This window comes from Mya arenaria, chromosome 5 (assembly GCF_026914265.1).
Source record: "Mya arenaria isolate MELC-2E11 chromosome 5, ASM2691426v1".
NCBI lineage: Eukaryota > Metazoa > Mollusca > Bivalvia > Myida > Myidae > Mya > Mya arenaria.
In genome coordinates this window covers 70,138,610-70,153,411 of record NC_069126.1, presented here as the reverse complement: position 1 = coordinate 70,153,411, position 14,802 = coordinate 70,138,610, and the positions used below count along the sequence as shown (strand labels likewise).

Genomic DNA, 14,802 nt, shown 5'->3' with positions numbered 1-14,802 from the left:
GGCTAATACCCTCTCAAGAAACTCACTCATCTGCATGAGAAATCAGCTCACTTCAAGGCATTATGTTCTTTCAATCTTAAACAAGAATATTTTTACAACCTTATTATTTCTTTAACTTCACAGGAGGTATGAGGGGACAACATTGACCTCTAGGTTAAATTTATGACCACCTTGGTTGAGGATAAGTAGCTGATGCCAAATATCTACGCCCTATGGCTTCTGGTTTTGAAATTGAGAGTACCGTGAATGACTAGTTATAAGACACACTTTTTCCCCTCAGATTTCGATCTAAAAAAATGCATGCGTCTTACAACAGTAACAAGCTTTTGACACTTTTTTCTGAAGTTGATTTCAGTCCGATTTTGTCTTTCCAGAGAAATGAATGATGAACAAACTGGTTTGTTTACGTTTTTTAGAATGGAATATAACTCACATCAACTCGATTGAGTTAAACCGAGTTTAATTGACAGTTGAAGATCGGGATACGGTGTAATTTAATAAAACGTTCATATTTTAGATTTTCATTACCAGGTATTCATAAAATTATTCAATATTATTTTGTATAAGACTATAGTTAAAAATGCATGTAAAGATTCTGAAGCATAGCTGTGCACTGTCGAAATATTTTTGTCAGTGGTATGATAAGGTGTGATAAACTGGCACTGTCTTTAAGCAGGTTAACATACCAATAGTACAAACTGTTGCGATAATAGTCTTGTTTTTATCGCACATTGCCACATTCTTGTCACTTTCTAGTATGTGTTAATATTTTGATAACAAGCAATTGCAGGAACAATATATAGTTTTTGCATTACAAAACTTCAGTCTTGACAGCTTATCGCTTATGGTACACCGTCAGAAAGACTATTTTGCTTTGTATTAGTATTGCATGGTTTAAAATAACCATATCCATTTTCACAAAAAAAAATCGCCAGGGTCAACAAACATGGTGGCAAATGGTGGCAGACGATTTTAACATTTTTTTATTGCGTCCTAAAACCCATAACATAAGATTAAATTACTCAAGTTTTTCACAATTTTTCTTGCATGTGTCTTATTACCCCTATCGTCTTGTAACCAGTCATTTACGGTATACAGAAATTTTAGTGATTTAAAGATTTTTTGTATGTATATATCCAAATGGCTTCTCTTTACCGTTTTGACAATTTTTACCACAAGAAGGATAAAAAATGCAATTAAAAAATGCAATAAAACGGAAAGAATAATCTTAATTCAGCGCGCTCAACGTCATTACCAAATTTGCATATCACGCGACTTCATGAATACCTAAAATTCTATGTAGCTATAAAATTAATAATCTGCATTGTTTAAAAAGTTTTTGATTTAAACAGTTTTCGTGGTAATATAGTTATATTATAGACTTATTTCTTCATTATTTTACTCTATGAAATCGAAATTGCAGATATAAACATTTGCTGAAGGGTTCCAGCTTTTAACACTTCTTAAGATTTACCACACCGTATTTTGACATGCACAAAAAGTGCATTTTACAAAAGCATGAGTGAGTACCTGTCTGCGATTTTTTAATTAACAACAATGATGTTATGATCCGCCCACTTACCTATCTCATTTGCATGGAATTTTGTGGGTATTTCCCATACATTTCTTTTAAATAAAGCATCGTGTGAACCTCATCAAACATTATATGAGGCCTTTACCCTAAATAGCATGCTGGGACTACCACAGTTGAATTTATAACAAGAGGGCCATTATGGCCCTAAATCGCTCACCTGAGTAAAAGAGTTTAACTTTTGTTATCAATATAGCTTGTTTCTCAAAGAATATTGAACAAGAGCTGTCACAGTATGTGACGAATGCTGAATGTGACATTGACCTATAAACAAGTACATGAAAAGTTGATCTTGCCTTTATGTTTCAAATACATTATGGCAAGTTATTTTAAATTGCCTCTGGGGCCGTATTCAATTAGCATCTTAGTGAATATTTTCAACTTAGTGAGAATTTCATAATTTTTGACATCAGTTATTTTAAATACCCACTATTTTTCATCAGATTTATTCATATGCATGCATAGTTTAGACCATTTTCTTGTTTATTTTCATATTTTTGGTGTCCAAACATTGTTCGTTTTCTTGGCATTCAAGTCAGAAAAAAAGGCAATTTTTCACTAAGTTGAAAATTATTACTTAGATGCTTATTGAATACGACCCCTGAACATAAAAAATAGTACCACCCATACTTGACAGACTATACTCTTATGTCCTCATATTCAGCATTCCATTGTGAATACACACTTATGTATCTTTCACCTTAGAGGTAGGGACCTGGATCTTGCACACGACATGTCGTCTTGGTATGTTGAACACATGTAGCAAGTCATTTTAAAATCTGTCCATACAAGAGAAGGTTACAGCCCGGACACGAAATCCTATACTCCATGTTCTTATATGCAGCATTCCATTGTGAATAAACACTAAGTGTGACCTTCAACTTAGAGGTAAGGACACGGGTCTTGCATGTGACCTGTCATCATGGTATGTTGAACACATATGGCAGGTCATTTTGAAATCTGTCCATACAAGAGAAAGTTACAGCCCGGACACGACAACCTATACTCTATGTTCTTATATGCAGCATTCCATTGTGAATAACACTTAGTGTGACCTTGACCTTAGAGGGAGGGACACGGGATTTTGTACGCAACACATCACCTTGAAATGTCAAACACATATGGTAAGACATTTTAAATTATGTCCATACAAGAGAAAGTTTTACAGCCCAGACACGACAACCTATACTCTATGTCCTTATATGCAGCATTCCATTGTGAATAAACACCTAAGTGTGACTTTGACCTTAGAGGAAGGGACATAGGTCTTGCACGTGACACGTCTTCTTGGTATGTCAAACAAATAAATTGTGGCAAGTTATTTTAAAATATCTCCATACAAGAGAAAGTTACAGCCAGGACATGACAAAATATACTCTATATTCTTATATGCAGCACTCCATTGTGAATAAACACTAAGTGTGACCTTGACCTTAGAGGTAAGGACACGGGTCTTGCACACGACACGTCGTCTTGGTATGTCGAACACATGTGGCAAGTTATATTAATATCTGTCCATAAAAGAGAAAGTTACAGCACGGACATGAGATATTGAGCCAAACATGTGTACGGACGGACGGACTGATGGACAGTGTGATTTTAATATGCCCACCTTTGGGGGCATAAAAACATACTGGTCAAACACGTTGCCTGGATAATCACTGACAGGACTTGTCACAGTTTCCTGCACACTGACAGGACTTGGTGAGTGACTGCACACTGACAGGATTTTGTTCAGTTGCCTGCACACTGACAGGACTTGATGATTGACTGCACACTGACAGAATTTGATTCTCACCTGCACACTGACAGGACTTTGTTCAGTTGCCTGCGCACCACACTGACAGCACTTGGTACAGATACCTGCACACTGACAGGACTATTTTCATTTGCCTGCACACTGACAGGACTTTGTTCAATTGCCTGCACAGAGACAGGACTTTGTTCAATTGCCTGCACACTGACAAAACTATGTCAAATTGCTTGCACACTAAAAGAACTTTTCGTATAGATACACAAACACCAAACAGTGCACCATCCAAGAAAATCAATAAACTGCCTTAAGCTCTAAAAATCAAATATCAGGTAATAATCAACACCTTCAATTATTATTATTATTATTATTATCATCACATTCACCCATCTAGGACAACATTCCTTCAAATGATAATAGTAGTACTTTTCTTTATATAAGTTATAAGTGAATAACACTATCCACACAGAAGATAAGGTTGTAGCATCTGCATGAACAATAATCTACATGAAAATCAATGGAAAAGTCGGATCATGAAATTTATTATTAAGTAAAAATGAAGTTTCTTCTAAAGAATTAAGTGTATATAATAATTATTTGAAGCTATGAACCTAAAAAAAGAACAATAATTACCTCAGAAGTGACTATGTTGAAGACTTAATAAAATTTAAAATCTATTCCCTTGTTACTAAAAATAGAAAGTAGTGGAATCTCCAACAAAAAGGGAGACCATATAGCAAGACTTGCTGCCCTTGCTTCAAGAGTAAACTTTACATAACTATCAGATTTTAACAAAATATATTTCTAATGAACTTCAAACCCACGGGGTGAGGCCAATTTTTTTCCAGGGGCATAATTTGAATAAACATCGTAGATAACCAATCGGCAATGTTACACACCAAATATTTAAGCACTAGACTTCAAAGTATTTGCCATAAAAAGTTTTGTTATTTTTCCTTTAGGTTGCCATGGCAACCAGAGTTCTGCATGGAATTCATTTCTTTGAACTATTTTGAAAAAGCACCAACCAAGGATCATTCCTATTAAGTTTCATCAAAATTGTCCAAAGGGTTTAGGAGATGATGATTATAACCAATTGTTGACGCTTTTCCTTTAGGTTGCCATGGCAACCAGAGTTCTGCATGGAATTCATTTCTTTGAACAATTTTAAAAAAGCACCAACCAAGGATCATTCCTATGAAGTTTCATTAAAATTGTCCAAGGGGTTTAGGAGAAGATGAAGATTATAAGCAATTGTTGACATTTTCCTTTAGGTTGCCATGGCAACCAGAGTTCTGCATGGAATTAATAATTTTGAAAAAGCACCAACGAAGGATAATTCCTATGAAGTTTCATCAAAATTGTCCAAGGGGTTTAGGAGAAGAAGATGATTATAACCAATTGTTGACATTGTCCTTTAGGTTGCCATGGCAACCAGAGTATTGCATAGAATTCATTTCTTTGAACAATTTTGAAAAAGGACCAACCAAGGATCATTCCTATGAAGTTTCATCAAAATTGTCCAAGCGGTTTAGGAGAAAAAGATGATTATAACCAATTGTTGACGCCGAACGACTGACGACAGACCCTGTACATAGACTGATCACAATAGCTCACCTTGAGCACTTTGTGCTCAGGTAGGCTAAAAAGGGATAAGAAACTTTAACACAGAATTTTGCCTCAATATTTGACCTAGTTTTTGACTCGAGGAGACCCACATTCCCACTGATCTTGAATATCATGTTGATAAATATTCTGAAGATATTCCTGGAAGATTGGATAAACAATGTTGAAATTATGAAAGAAATGACATTTTTATGCATGCACTGTTACTTAAAAATATCATGCCAAGAGATATTCAGACTGAGTTTCTTGAAAATTAGTGATGAATTCATTTTTTTTCCTAATATTTTTTTTATATTTAACCTCAGATGACCCACATTTCCAATGTTCTTGTAGATCATGTTGACATGTATTTTGACCAATTTTCATGAAGATCAAACAAAACCTGATGTATTTATGACATGTAAAAACTTAAAATGAAATGACACCTCTGAATGTCTATATAGAACTTCTGGGGGCCATTCCTTACCCCATTGGCAGGATTTGAAAAAATCTTGGATCTACATGTCTAAGATCTAAGGGCTAGTTGTATTGGAAGATATTTGACTAAAAAATATATAGCTTTAGCTGTCCTTTTGTTCACTTAACCAGATACACAGTCAATAGAAGGAAGCTTCAGGTCATGTTTTGAAAAAATCAGCCAAGCAGTTTAAGGGAAATTGACAAATGCGTTTAACAAACAAGAGGGCCATGATGGCCCTAAATCGCTCACCTGAGTAAAAGAGTTTAACCTTTGTTATTAATATAGCTTGTTTCTCAAAGAATATTGAACAAGAGCTGTCAAAGTATGTGACAAATGCCCCCCAATGTGACATTGATCTATGAACAAGTACATAAAAAGTTGATATTGCCTTTATGTGTCAAATACATATTGCAAGTTATATTAAATTGCCTCTGAGCATAGAAAAAAAACCAATCATACTAAATGACAGCCAACACTCTTTATGTCCTCATATTCAGCATTCCATTGTGAATAAACACTTAGTGTATCTTTCACCTTAGAGGTAGGGACATGGGTCTTTCACACGACACGTTGTCTTGGTATGTCGAAAACATTATGGCAAGTCATTTTAAAATCTGTCCATATAAGAGAAAGTCACAGCGCGGACACGACAGCCTATATTTTCCTTCAGGTTGCCATGGCAACCAGAGTTCTGCATGGAATTAATTTTTTTGAACAATTTTGAAAAAGCACCAACCAAGGATCATTCCTATGAAGTTTCATCAAAATTGTCCAAGCAGTTTTATATGAGGAGAAGAAGATGATTGTAACCAATTGTTGACACTTTTCCTTTAGGTTGCCATGTCAACCAGAGTTCTACATGGAATTAATTTCTTTGAACAATTTTGAAAAAGCACCAACCAAGGATCATTCCTATGAAGTTTCATCAAAATTGTCAAAGCGGTTTAGGAGAAGAAGATGATTATAACCAATTGTTGACATTTTACTTTAGGTTGCCATGGCAACCGGGCCAAACAAAATTATGTGAACAAATTTAAGAGAGGTCCATGCAAGGACACTTCAAACAAAATTTGCTGAAGATCTATCAAGGGGTTCATGCGAAGAAAATGTTAACTTTTTTTTAATAATTTTAGCTCTGGTGACCCTTAAAAGGGGCCAAACAAAATTATTTGAAAAGACCTGACAGAGGCCCATGCTAGGATGCTTCAGACTTGAAGATCCATCAAGCAGTTAATAAGATCAAGTTGTTTAAAGATTTTTCTATTTTTTGCTCTGGTGACCCCTAAAAGGGGCCAAACAAAACCATTTGAACAAAGTTAAGAGAGGACCATGTAAGGATGCTACATATCAAGTATGGAGTCATTCTGACCTTTACTTTCAGAGGAAAAGATGTTTAAGTGACAAGACAATGTAAAAACAAATGACCCCTGAGCAAGGCCAATTTGACCCCAGGACAATAATTTGAATACCTTTGGTGTAGGTCCACTAGGTAACACTATATACCAAATATGAAAGCTCTAGGTGTTATATTTTGGAGAAGAGGATTTTTAAAGTTTTATTATATAAGACTATATAAAAATATTGAAAACCTAAGCCTATGAACACGGGGCGTGGCCAATTTTGACCCCAGGGCTAAAGTTTGAACAATCTTAATAGTGGTCCGATAAACAATGCTTCATACCAAATATCTAAGGCCTTCGCCTTTTGGTTTCGGAGAAGAAGATTTTATAAGTTTTCATCATATACATATACAAGGAAACCCATGACCGCCCGGGTGGGGCCATTTTTTGACCCCAGGGCCAAAGATTGAACAATATTGGTACAAGTCAACTAGATGATATATCATGCCAAATATCTAAGCTCTTGTCACTACTTGATTTTACGTGTGTATCTATATATGTATATTTGTTATTAATTGTTGTATGTGGCCCATATTGAAAATTGGTATGTGTACTAAATATGTTATCCAGTTTAAATTAAGACGTTACTTGTCTTTGTGAGTTCGGAGAAGATTTTTTAAGTTTTCACTATAACACATATAGAGAAAACCCATCAGCCATGGGGTGTGGCCAATTTTGACCCCATGGCCATAATTTGAACAAACTTTGTAGAGGTCCACTAGACGATGAATCATGCCAAATATCTAAGCTCTAGTCCAAGTAAGTTCAGAGGAGAAGATTTTTGAAGTTTTAACTATAAACATATAGAGCATACCCATGACCCCCCAAGGGGGCGGGGCCAATTTTGACCCCAAGGCCATAATTTGAACAATCTTTGTAGAGGTCCACTAGACAATGAATCATGCCAAATATCTAAGCTCTAGTCCAAGTAAGTTCAGAGGAGAAGATTTTTGAAGTTTTAACTATAAACATATAGAGAATACCCTAACCCTCCGGGGCGGGGCCAATTTTGACCCCAAGGCCATAATTTGAACAATCTTTGTAGAGGTCCACTAGACGATGAATCAAGCCAAATATCTAAGCTCTAAGCAACGTAAGTTCAGAGGAAATTTTTGATTTTTTTAATATAAACATATAGAGAAAACCCATGACCACCCAGGGGCGGGGCCAATTTTGACCCCAGGGCCATAATTTGAACAATCTTTGTAGAAGTCCACTAGACGATGAATCAAGCCAAATATCTAAGCTCTAGTCCAAGTAAGTTAAGAGGAGAAGATTTCTGAAGTTTTAACTATAAACATATCAAGTATACCCATGACCCCCCGGGGCGGGGCCAATATTGACCCCAGGGCCATAATTTGAACAATCTTTGTAGAGGTCCACTAGACGATGAATCATGCCAAATATCTAAGCTCTAGTCCAAATAAGTTCAAAGGAGAAGATTTTTGAAGTTTTCACTACAAACATATAGAGAAAACCCATGAACCCCCAAGGGGGCGGGGCCAATTTTGACCCCAAGGCCATAATTTGAACAATCTATGTAGAGGTCCACTAGACGATGAATCATGCCAAATATCTAAGCTCTAGTCCAAGTAAGTTCAGAGGAGAAGATTTTTGAAGTTTTAACTATAAACATATAGAGAATACCCTAACCCCCCGGGGCGGGGCCAATTTTGACCCCAAGGCCATAATTTGAATAATCTTTGTAGAGGTCCACTAGACGATGAATCAAGCCAAATATCTAAGCTCTAAGCAACGTAAGTTCAGAGGAGATTTTTGATTTTTTTTAATATAAACATATAGAGAAAACCCATGACCATCCAGGGGCGGGGCCAATTTTGTCCCCAAGGCCATAATTTGAACAATCTCTGTAGAGGTCCACTAGACGATGAATCATGCCAAATATCTAAGCTCTAGTCCAAGTAAGTTAAGAGGAGAAGATTTCTGAAGTTTTAACTATAAACATATCAAGTATACCCATGACCCCCCGGGGCGGGGACAATTTTGACCCCAAGGCCATAATTTGAACAATCGTTGTAGAGGTCCACTTGACGATGAATCATGCCAAATATCTAAGCTCTAGTCCAAGTAAGTTCAAAGGAGAAGATTTTTGAAGTTTTCACTATAAACATATAGAGAATACCCTAACCCCCCGGGGCGGGGCCAATTTTGACCCCAAGGCCATAATTTGAACAATCTTTGTAGAGGTCCACTAGACGATGAATCATGCCAAATATCTAAGCTCTAGTCCAAGTAAGTTAAGAGGAGAAGATTTTTGAAGTTTTAACTATAAACATATCAAGTATACCCATGACCCCCGGGGCGGGGCCAATTTTGACCCCAAGGCCATAATTTGAACAATCTTTGTAGAGGTCCACTAGACGATGAATCATGCCATATATCTAAGCTCTAGTCCAAGTAAGTTCAAAGGAGAAGATTTTTGAAGTTTTCACTACAAACATATAGAGAAAACCCATGACCCCCCGGGGCGGGGCCAATTTTGACCCCAAGGCCATAATTTGAACAATCTTTGTAGAGGTCCACTAGACGATGAATCATGCCAAATATCTAAGCTCTAGTCCAAGTAAGTTAAGAGGAGAAGATTTTTGAAGTTTTAACTATAAACATATAGAGCATACCCATGACCCCCCGGGGCGGGGCCAATTTTGACCCCAGGGCCATAATTTGAACAAACTTTGTAGAGGTCCACTAGATGATGAATCATGCCAAATATCTAAGCTCTAGGCCAAGTAAGTTCAGAGGAGAAGATTTTTTAAGGTTTCACTATAAACATATAGAGAAAACCCATGACCCCCCGGGGCGGGGCCAATTTTGACCCAAGGGCCATAATTTGAACAATTTTGGTAGAGGACCATTTGGTGATCCTACCTACCATATATCAACGGCCTAAGCCTTGTGGTTTGGGAGAAGAAGATTTTTAAAGTTTTTCCTTTCCATTGCCATGGCTACCAGAGTTCTGCATGGATTTCAATTCTTTGAACAATTTTAAAAGGGGACCACCCAAGAAACATTCCTGTGAAGTTTGGATGAAATTGGCTAAGTGGTTTATGAGGAGATGTCGTTTAAAGTAAAAGTTTACGGACGGACGGACGGACGACGGACGGACGCCGGACAAATTGTGATCACAAAAGCTCACCTTGTCACTATGTGACAGGTGAGCTAAAAATGGACAGTGGTCAAATTACAGCAGACAATGCGAACTATACTCAGGCACAGAGACTGTCCCATTACATGTGAATTTAAATTGAAACAAATACATTTATAATAAAAAATAACATCATTTGTTTCATATTTGTACATTTTTAAGCCTCATTAAAATAAGAACATGATCATATTTACCTGCAACTATAACAAACAAGACCACGGCTCCTGATACAATACTCAAGACAATGAAGATGACTGACCACACAATTTGAAGGACCTTACACTTGCAAACTGAAATGAAAATAAGAACATATTATATTTTAACTTGCTCATTTGTCGTGGGATGAGCCGCACCTACAAATGGAAAAAAATAACATAAATTTTGCGCCAGTGCATGTTGATTGGCTGCACATAAGTTATTTTGTTTACTTCCCAACTTTTACCCATTTCCTTCGCCTAGAATTTTAACCTACAAGGTTAACTTAACTGTTGCAGCTGCCTTGGTTAAAACTTACAATTATAAACAAATTACATACAAATACTAGAAACTCCAAAATGCTACAAAACCCGGTTTTTGGACGGATACCATGCAACTTTATGACAGACATGCATCATTTGGTGCTTGGCTTCAAAGCTTAAACAGAAGTATTTAGGAGTCAGTTTTCAATTGAAGTGCACAACTATACAATGCAGATAAGTCATTACCAACGCAAGTTTTTACTACGCAAGTCAAGATATCTGATTTTGATTACATTTTTTTGAGAAAATATCAAGCTGATATTTTGTGAGTGTTTGATATGAAATCGTATCAACTTTTATGCTATTTCAACCATGTTTAGAGGGATCTGATCTGAACAATGTATGATTACACGTACTTTTCAAGCAAAACTACTCGGCAAGCTTTCCGACTATCACAGGTCTGACTATCCCCAAAGCCAAATATACAATATTTTTCCCAATTGGACAAAAAAAATCCCAATCTGAATCATTTAAGTAAAATTAATTGTGGTACCTCAGGGACCTGAAAATGAAATGGTGCCAACATACGCATTCAAGTGTCCTAATGAATGTCTTGGTTGTTTAGGGAATCTGCCGGTTCACCAAATAAAAACAATTTGCTACTGTGATAATTTTATATTTTTTTGTTCAAATGAATTTTTTTTTTTACAAAACTCTGCTATGTTGATTAATTACCAATCTCTTGAAGTACATAGCAGACGCGCACTGCCTTGAATGTAGTAAAGCCCGGTCTCCGGGAACAGTGAATGTCTTTGTTGGAACACCATGCATTTAAGCACTTTAATGATTATCTGATGTGAAAAAAATACTGTCGGCAATAAATTTTATAATAATGACAATATATTTTTAAAGGCCAAAATTTCAGACTGGTTCTGAATATTGGATTTTAGTATGACTGAAGAATTCTGTCACAAATTTTCACAATGTGAATTCTATCATTAACTTATAGTTTAGTTTAACTGATTTCCATTTTCATGATGACTGGCTACTCATAAGCAGTGCTTCAGAGCCATTTCCCCCTAAAATAATCGATGAGGAAAGCTTTTACCAGGTAATCAATTTTTGTGGTATGTGTCATATCCACTGTCAGAACAAATTCTGTGTGCAGTTAATGATGACATAAATTTAGGCACAAACATTTAGTAAAATAGCTTTTCATTTAACCTTGAAAATTCCCTAATCTGATGCTAAGTGAAAAATTATTTCTAAAGCAGTTAATTTCACAGTGCAAATTTTTCCAATTTGTCATATGGTCTTTTTCCCCAAAATCGTGGGAAAAAGCCCTGACTGTCAACCTTTGGTGGAGAAATACATTCACACCATGAAAATAAGAATACATGTAAATAAATATACTTACTGCATTTGGTTGAGTCATCTGAATCTGGAATTGTATCCCCTTTACATATGCATGTGTTGGTTGTTGCCTGGCAATCAAAGTTGTTGACCTCACATGTTCCACACGTAGAGCCACATGGATCATTGTAGTAAACTTAAAAAACAAAAGATGTTTGTAAAATAGTATGCCCTTAGAGCACTTGTCAAACATATGCTAGATATACTTTTGTTTTTTAGGATAAATGTGTTACTTACTTTACCAAAGAAATATAAACCTCTGAACTTTTAACCCATAAATCAGTGAAATGAATGTTCAAAGACTTTAAGTCAATATTGTTACATACTTATTGTGCAGACAAAGGTTTTGAAACAACATTGACCAAGACCTTGAACTATATTGACCGCAAAACATTACTGGGTAAAATGGGACATGCCATTGGCATAAAATGAGCAAAAATAAAATCCATCCTTTGGGGCAAGCACATGTCAGAAACAAGATGGCCCTATTTTGCTCACATGAGTAAATCTTTGTGCTATAGACTTGTTGATAATTAAAGGGCAATAAGAGAGGTTTGGCTTCTCTGATGTATTATGCCCATTCACATTCTCACCAAATTTTGTGATGACTGGACAAATGCTTAAAAAGTTATTTATAGGACAAGAGAAATTTCAGGTTATTTCTATAATTAAAGTGCAATAACTCTCGGGTTAACTACAGCAATTTTGCTAACTATCAAACACCTTCATACACATTCTGACCAAATTTGGTCATGATTGGACAAAGGGGTCAAGAGTAATTGATCGGACTACAAACTGGATGGTGCCTGTCTGCCTTTCCATACACCATAGGTGGAACTATTATATGTCCAGTTTTTTTAAACAGGCTTGTAAAAACATGACAAATATGTATTTGTTTAACTAAAACTCCGATAGTCGGATGTCTCGCCTGACAAATTATTTAATGTCAACATTATAGCTGTTAGTTGAAACAGCTGAAAATTAACAAAGGGCAATAACTCTGATATGGAAGCAAGAGATACAGTTTTCGTGCACTGCACTTCCCCTCAATATGATCTATCTACCTAACTCTTATAGTGTTTATGCTCCGGACAAAAATTAACAACTCTAAAAATATATAAGCAAGAGTTACGGTTCTTGTGCACTGCACTTGCCCTTAATGAGATCTATCTACCTCTTAGGTTTCAGGTTGATACCTCTTATAGTTTACGACATATGCCCTGACAAAATTTAAGCTTGAAAATTAACAAAGGGCAATTACTATAAACATATAGATGAAAAAGTTATGTTCCTTGTTCACTGCACTTGCCCTCAATGAGATTTATCTAGCTATGAGGTTTCAAGTTGATACCTCTTACACTCTTGAATAAGCATGAAAATTGACAAAGAGCAATTACTCTAAAACTAAGAAAGCAAGAGTTACTGTTATTGTACACTGCACTTGCCCTCAATGAGAACTATCTACATATGAAGTTTCAAGATGATAACTCTTTTATTTTACAAAAATGCCCTGGACAAAACTTTAAGCATGAAAATTAACAAAGGGCAATAACTCTAAAAATATGGAAGCAAGAGTACCAGTTCTTGTGCACTGCACTTGCCCTCCATGAGATCTATCTTCATATGAAATTTCTAGTTGATACCACACAGTTTACGAGATATGCCCCAGACAAGTAAAAACGGGACGTGGATGCCCCTGCCGCTAACAAAAGAAACCCCTATATGTCGCCTGACTAGGCGACACAAAAATATACAAAGGGCAATAACTCTTACAATATTTAGGTTGGATTTATATAACTTGTCAAAAACAAAAGGGCCATGATGGCCCTAAATCACTCATCACAAAACAGTTTAACCCTTGTAATCAACAGCGCTTGATATTTGTTCTCAAAGCTGTATATCAACAGCTCAGATCCAAATTTCAAAACTGAAGCTTCAAAAATAAGATGTCAAAAAGGTACAATAAAGTCAATCCACAGCATTGACATTTGTTTTCAAAACTGTACACATGGTCAAAATGTTATTGCTGCACCTTAGAAAAAAGGAAGTAGGCCAAAAAGTCACAGTCAAGGTCATCTGAAGACAATATTGATATTTGTGTTCAAAACTCTACACATGATCCAAATTTCAGTGCTGTAGCTTCATAAATAAGAAAGTAGGCAGTGAGAGTCAAGGTCAACCAACCACAACATTGGGCGTTTTTGTTGATACCAAACATGTTTCAGTTTGGTTTCAATGGTTCAGATTCTAAACCGGTTTTTATAATTTTGCTTGAAGTAACAAATACATGTTTTGTGAACAGTTTCAACAACAAAGCAGAGCATACCAACTGATATATTAACACACACTTATTAATAGTACCTTTTTCATTTAGCTAATTTGCCCATTGTAAGGCATTGTTATAAAAAAACATTGAGTTTCCACAAACGTGGTTGATCAATTACTGCCATGTTGTTTTCAAAGTAACTTGTTTTCGGATGGAATGAACCGACAAACCCGATGATACAACCTCCAGTAGGGGTTTCAATAGTTTAAAAAACTGGTTTCGGTTTTTGTTAAAAAATCCCGAAAAACTTGTTTTGGTTTCATTTGAAACTGTTACAACAAATACACAGTTTGTGAAACCAAAATAAAACCGAAACCAGTTTATTACCAACACAAAACGCCCATTGTTATTGGTTTACAGAATTGTTAACAGTTGGTCAAAATATCTTCGCTGTAGTTTAAAAATAAGACAGTAGGTCAAAAAGGATGGAAGCGAGTTTTGACCCCAGAGGCATAATTTGATTATTAAAAGCAATTGTGTAAGACACATGAACGACGAACAGCACACCATCCAATAAAATATATAACTACTATAGATCATGAGGATTTGTCAAAAAATACTTATGAAAAGCCTACAGTATCATTGTCTCATTTTCAATCCAACACAGCA

At 35.9% G+C, this 14,802-nt stretch overlaps 1 protein-coding gene across 1 annotated transcript in view; it reads right to left on the bottom strand.

Annotated features, from left to right (window-relative positions):
- The window catches only part of LOC128234056 (uncharacterized), a 69,417-nt gene that overhangs the window by 16,899 nt on the left and 37,716 nt on the right, over nucleotides 1–14,802 (bottom strand). Inside the window, exons 5-6 of the mRNA XM_052948019.1 lie at nucleotides 11,872–12,003; nucleotides 10,191–10,286 (exon numbers count right to left, since the gene is read on the bottom strand). Of these exons, the coding sequence (XP_052803979.1) occupies nucleotides 10,191–10,286; nucleotides 11,872–12,003 (228 nt within the window). The remainder of the gene's footprint in view (nucleotides 1–10,190; nucleotides 10,287–11,871; nucleotides 12,004–14,802) is intronic.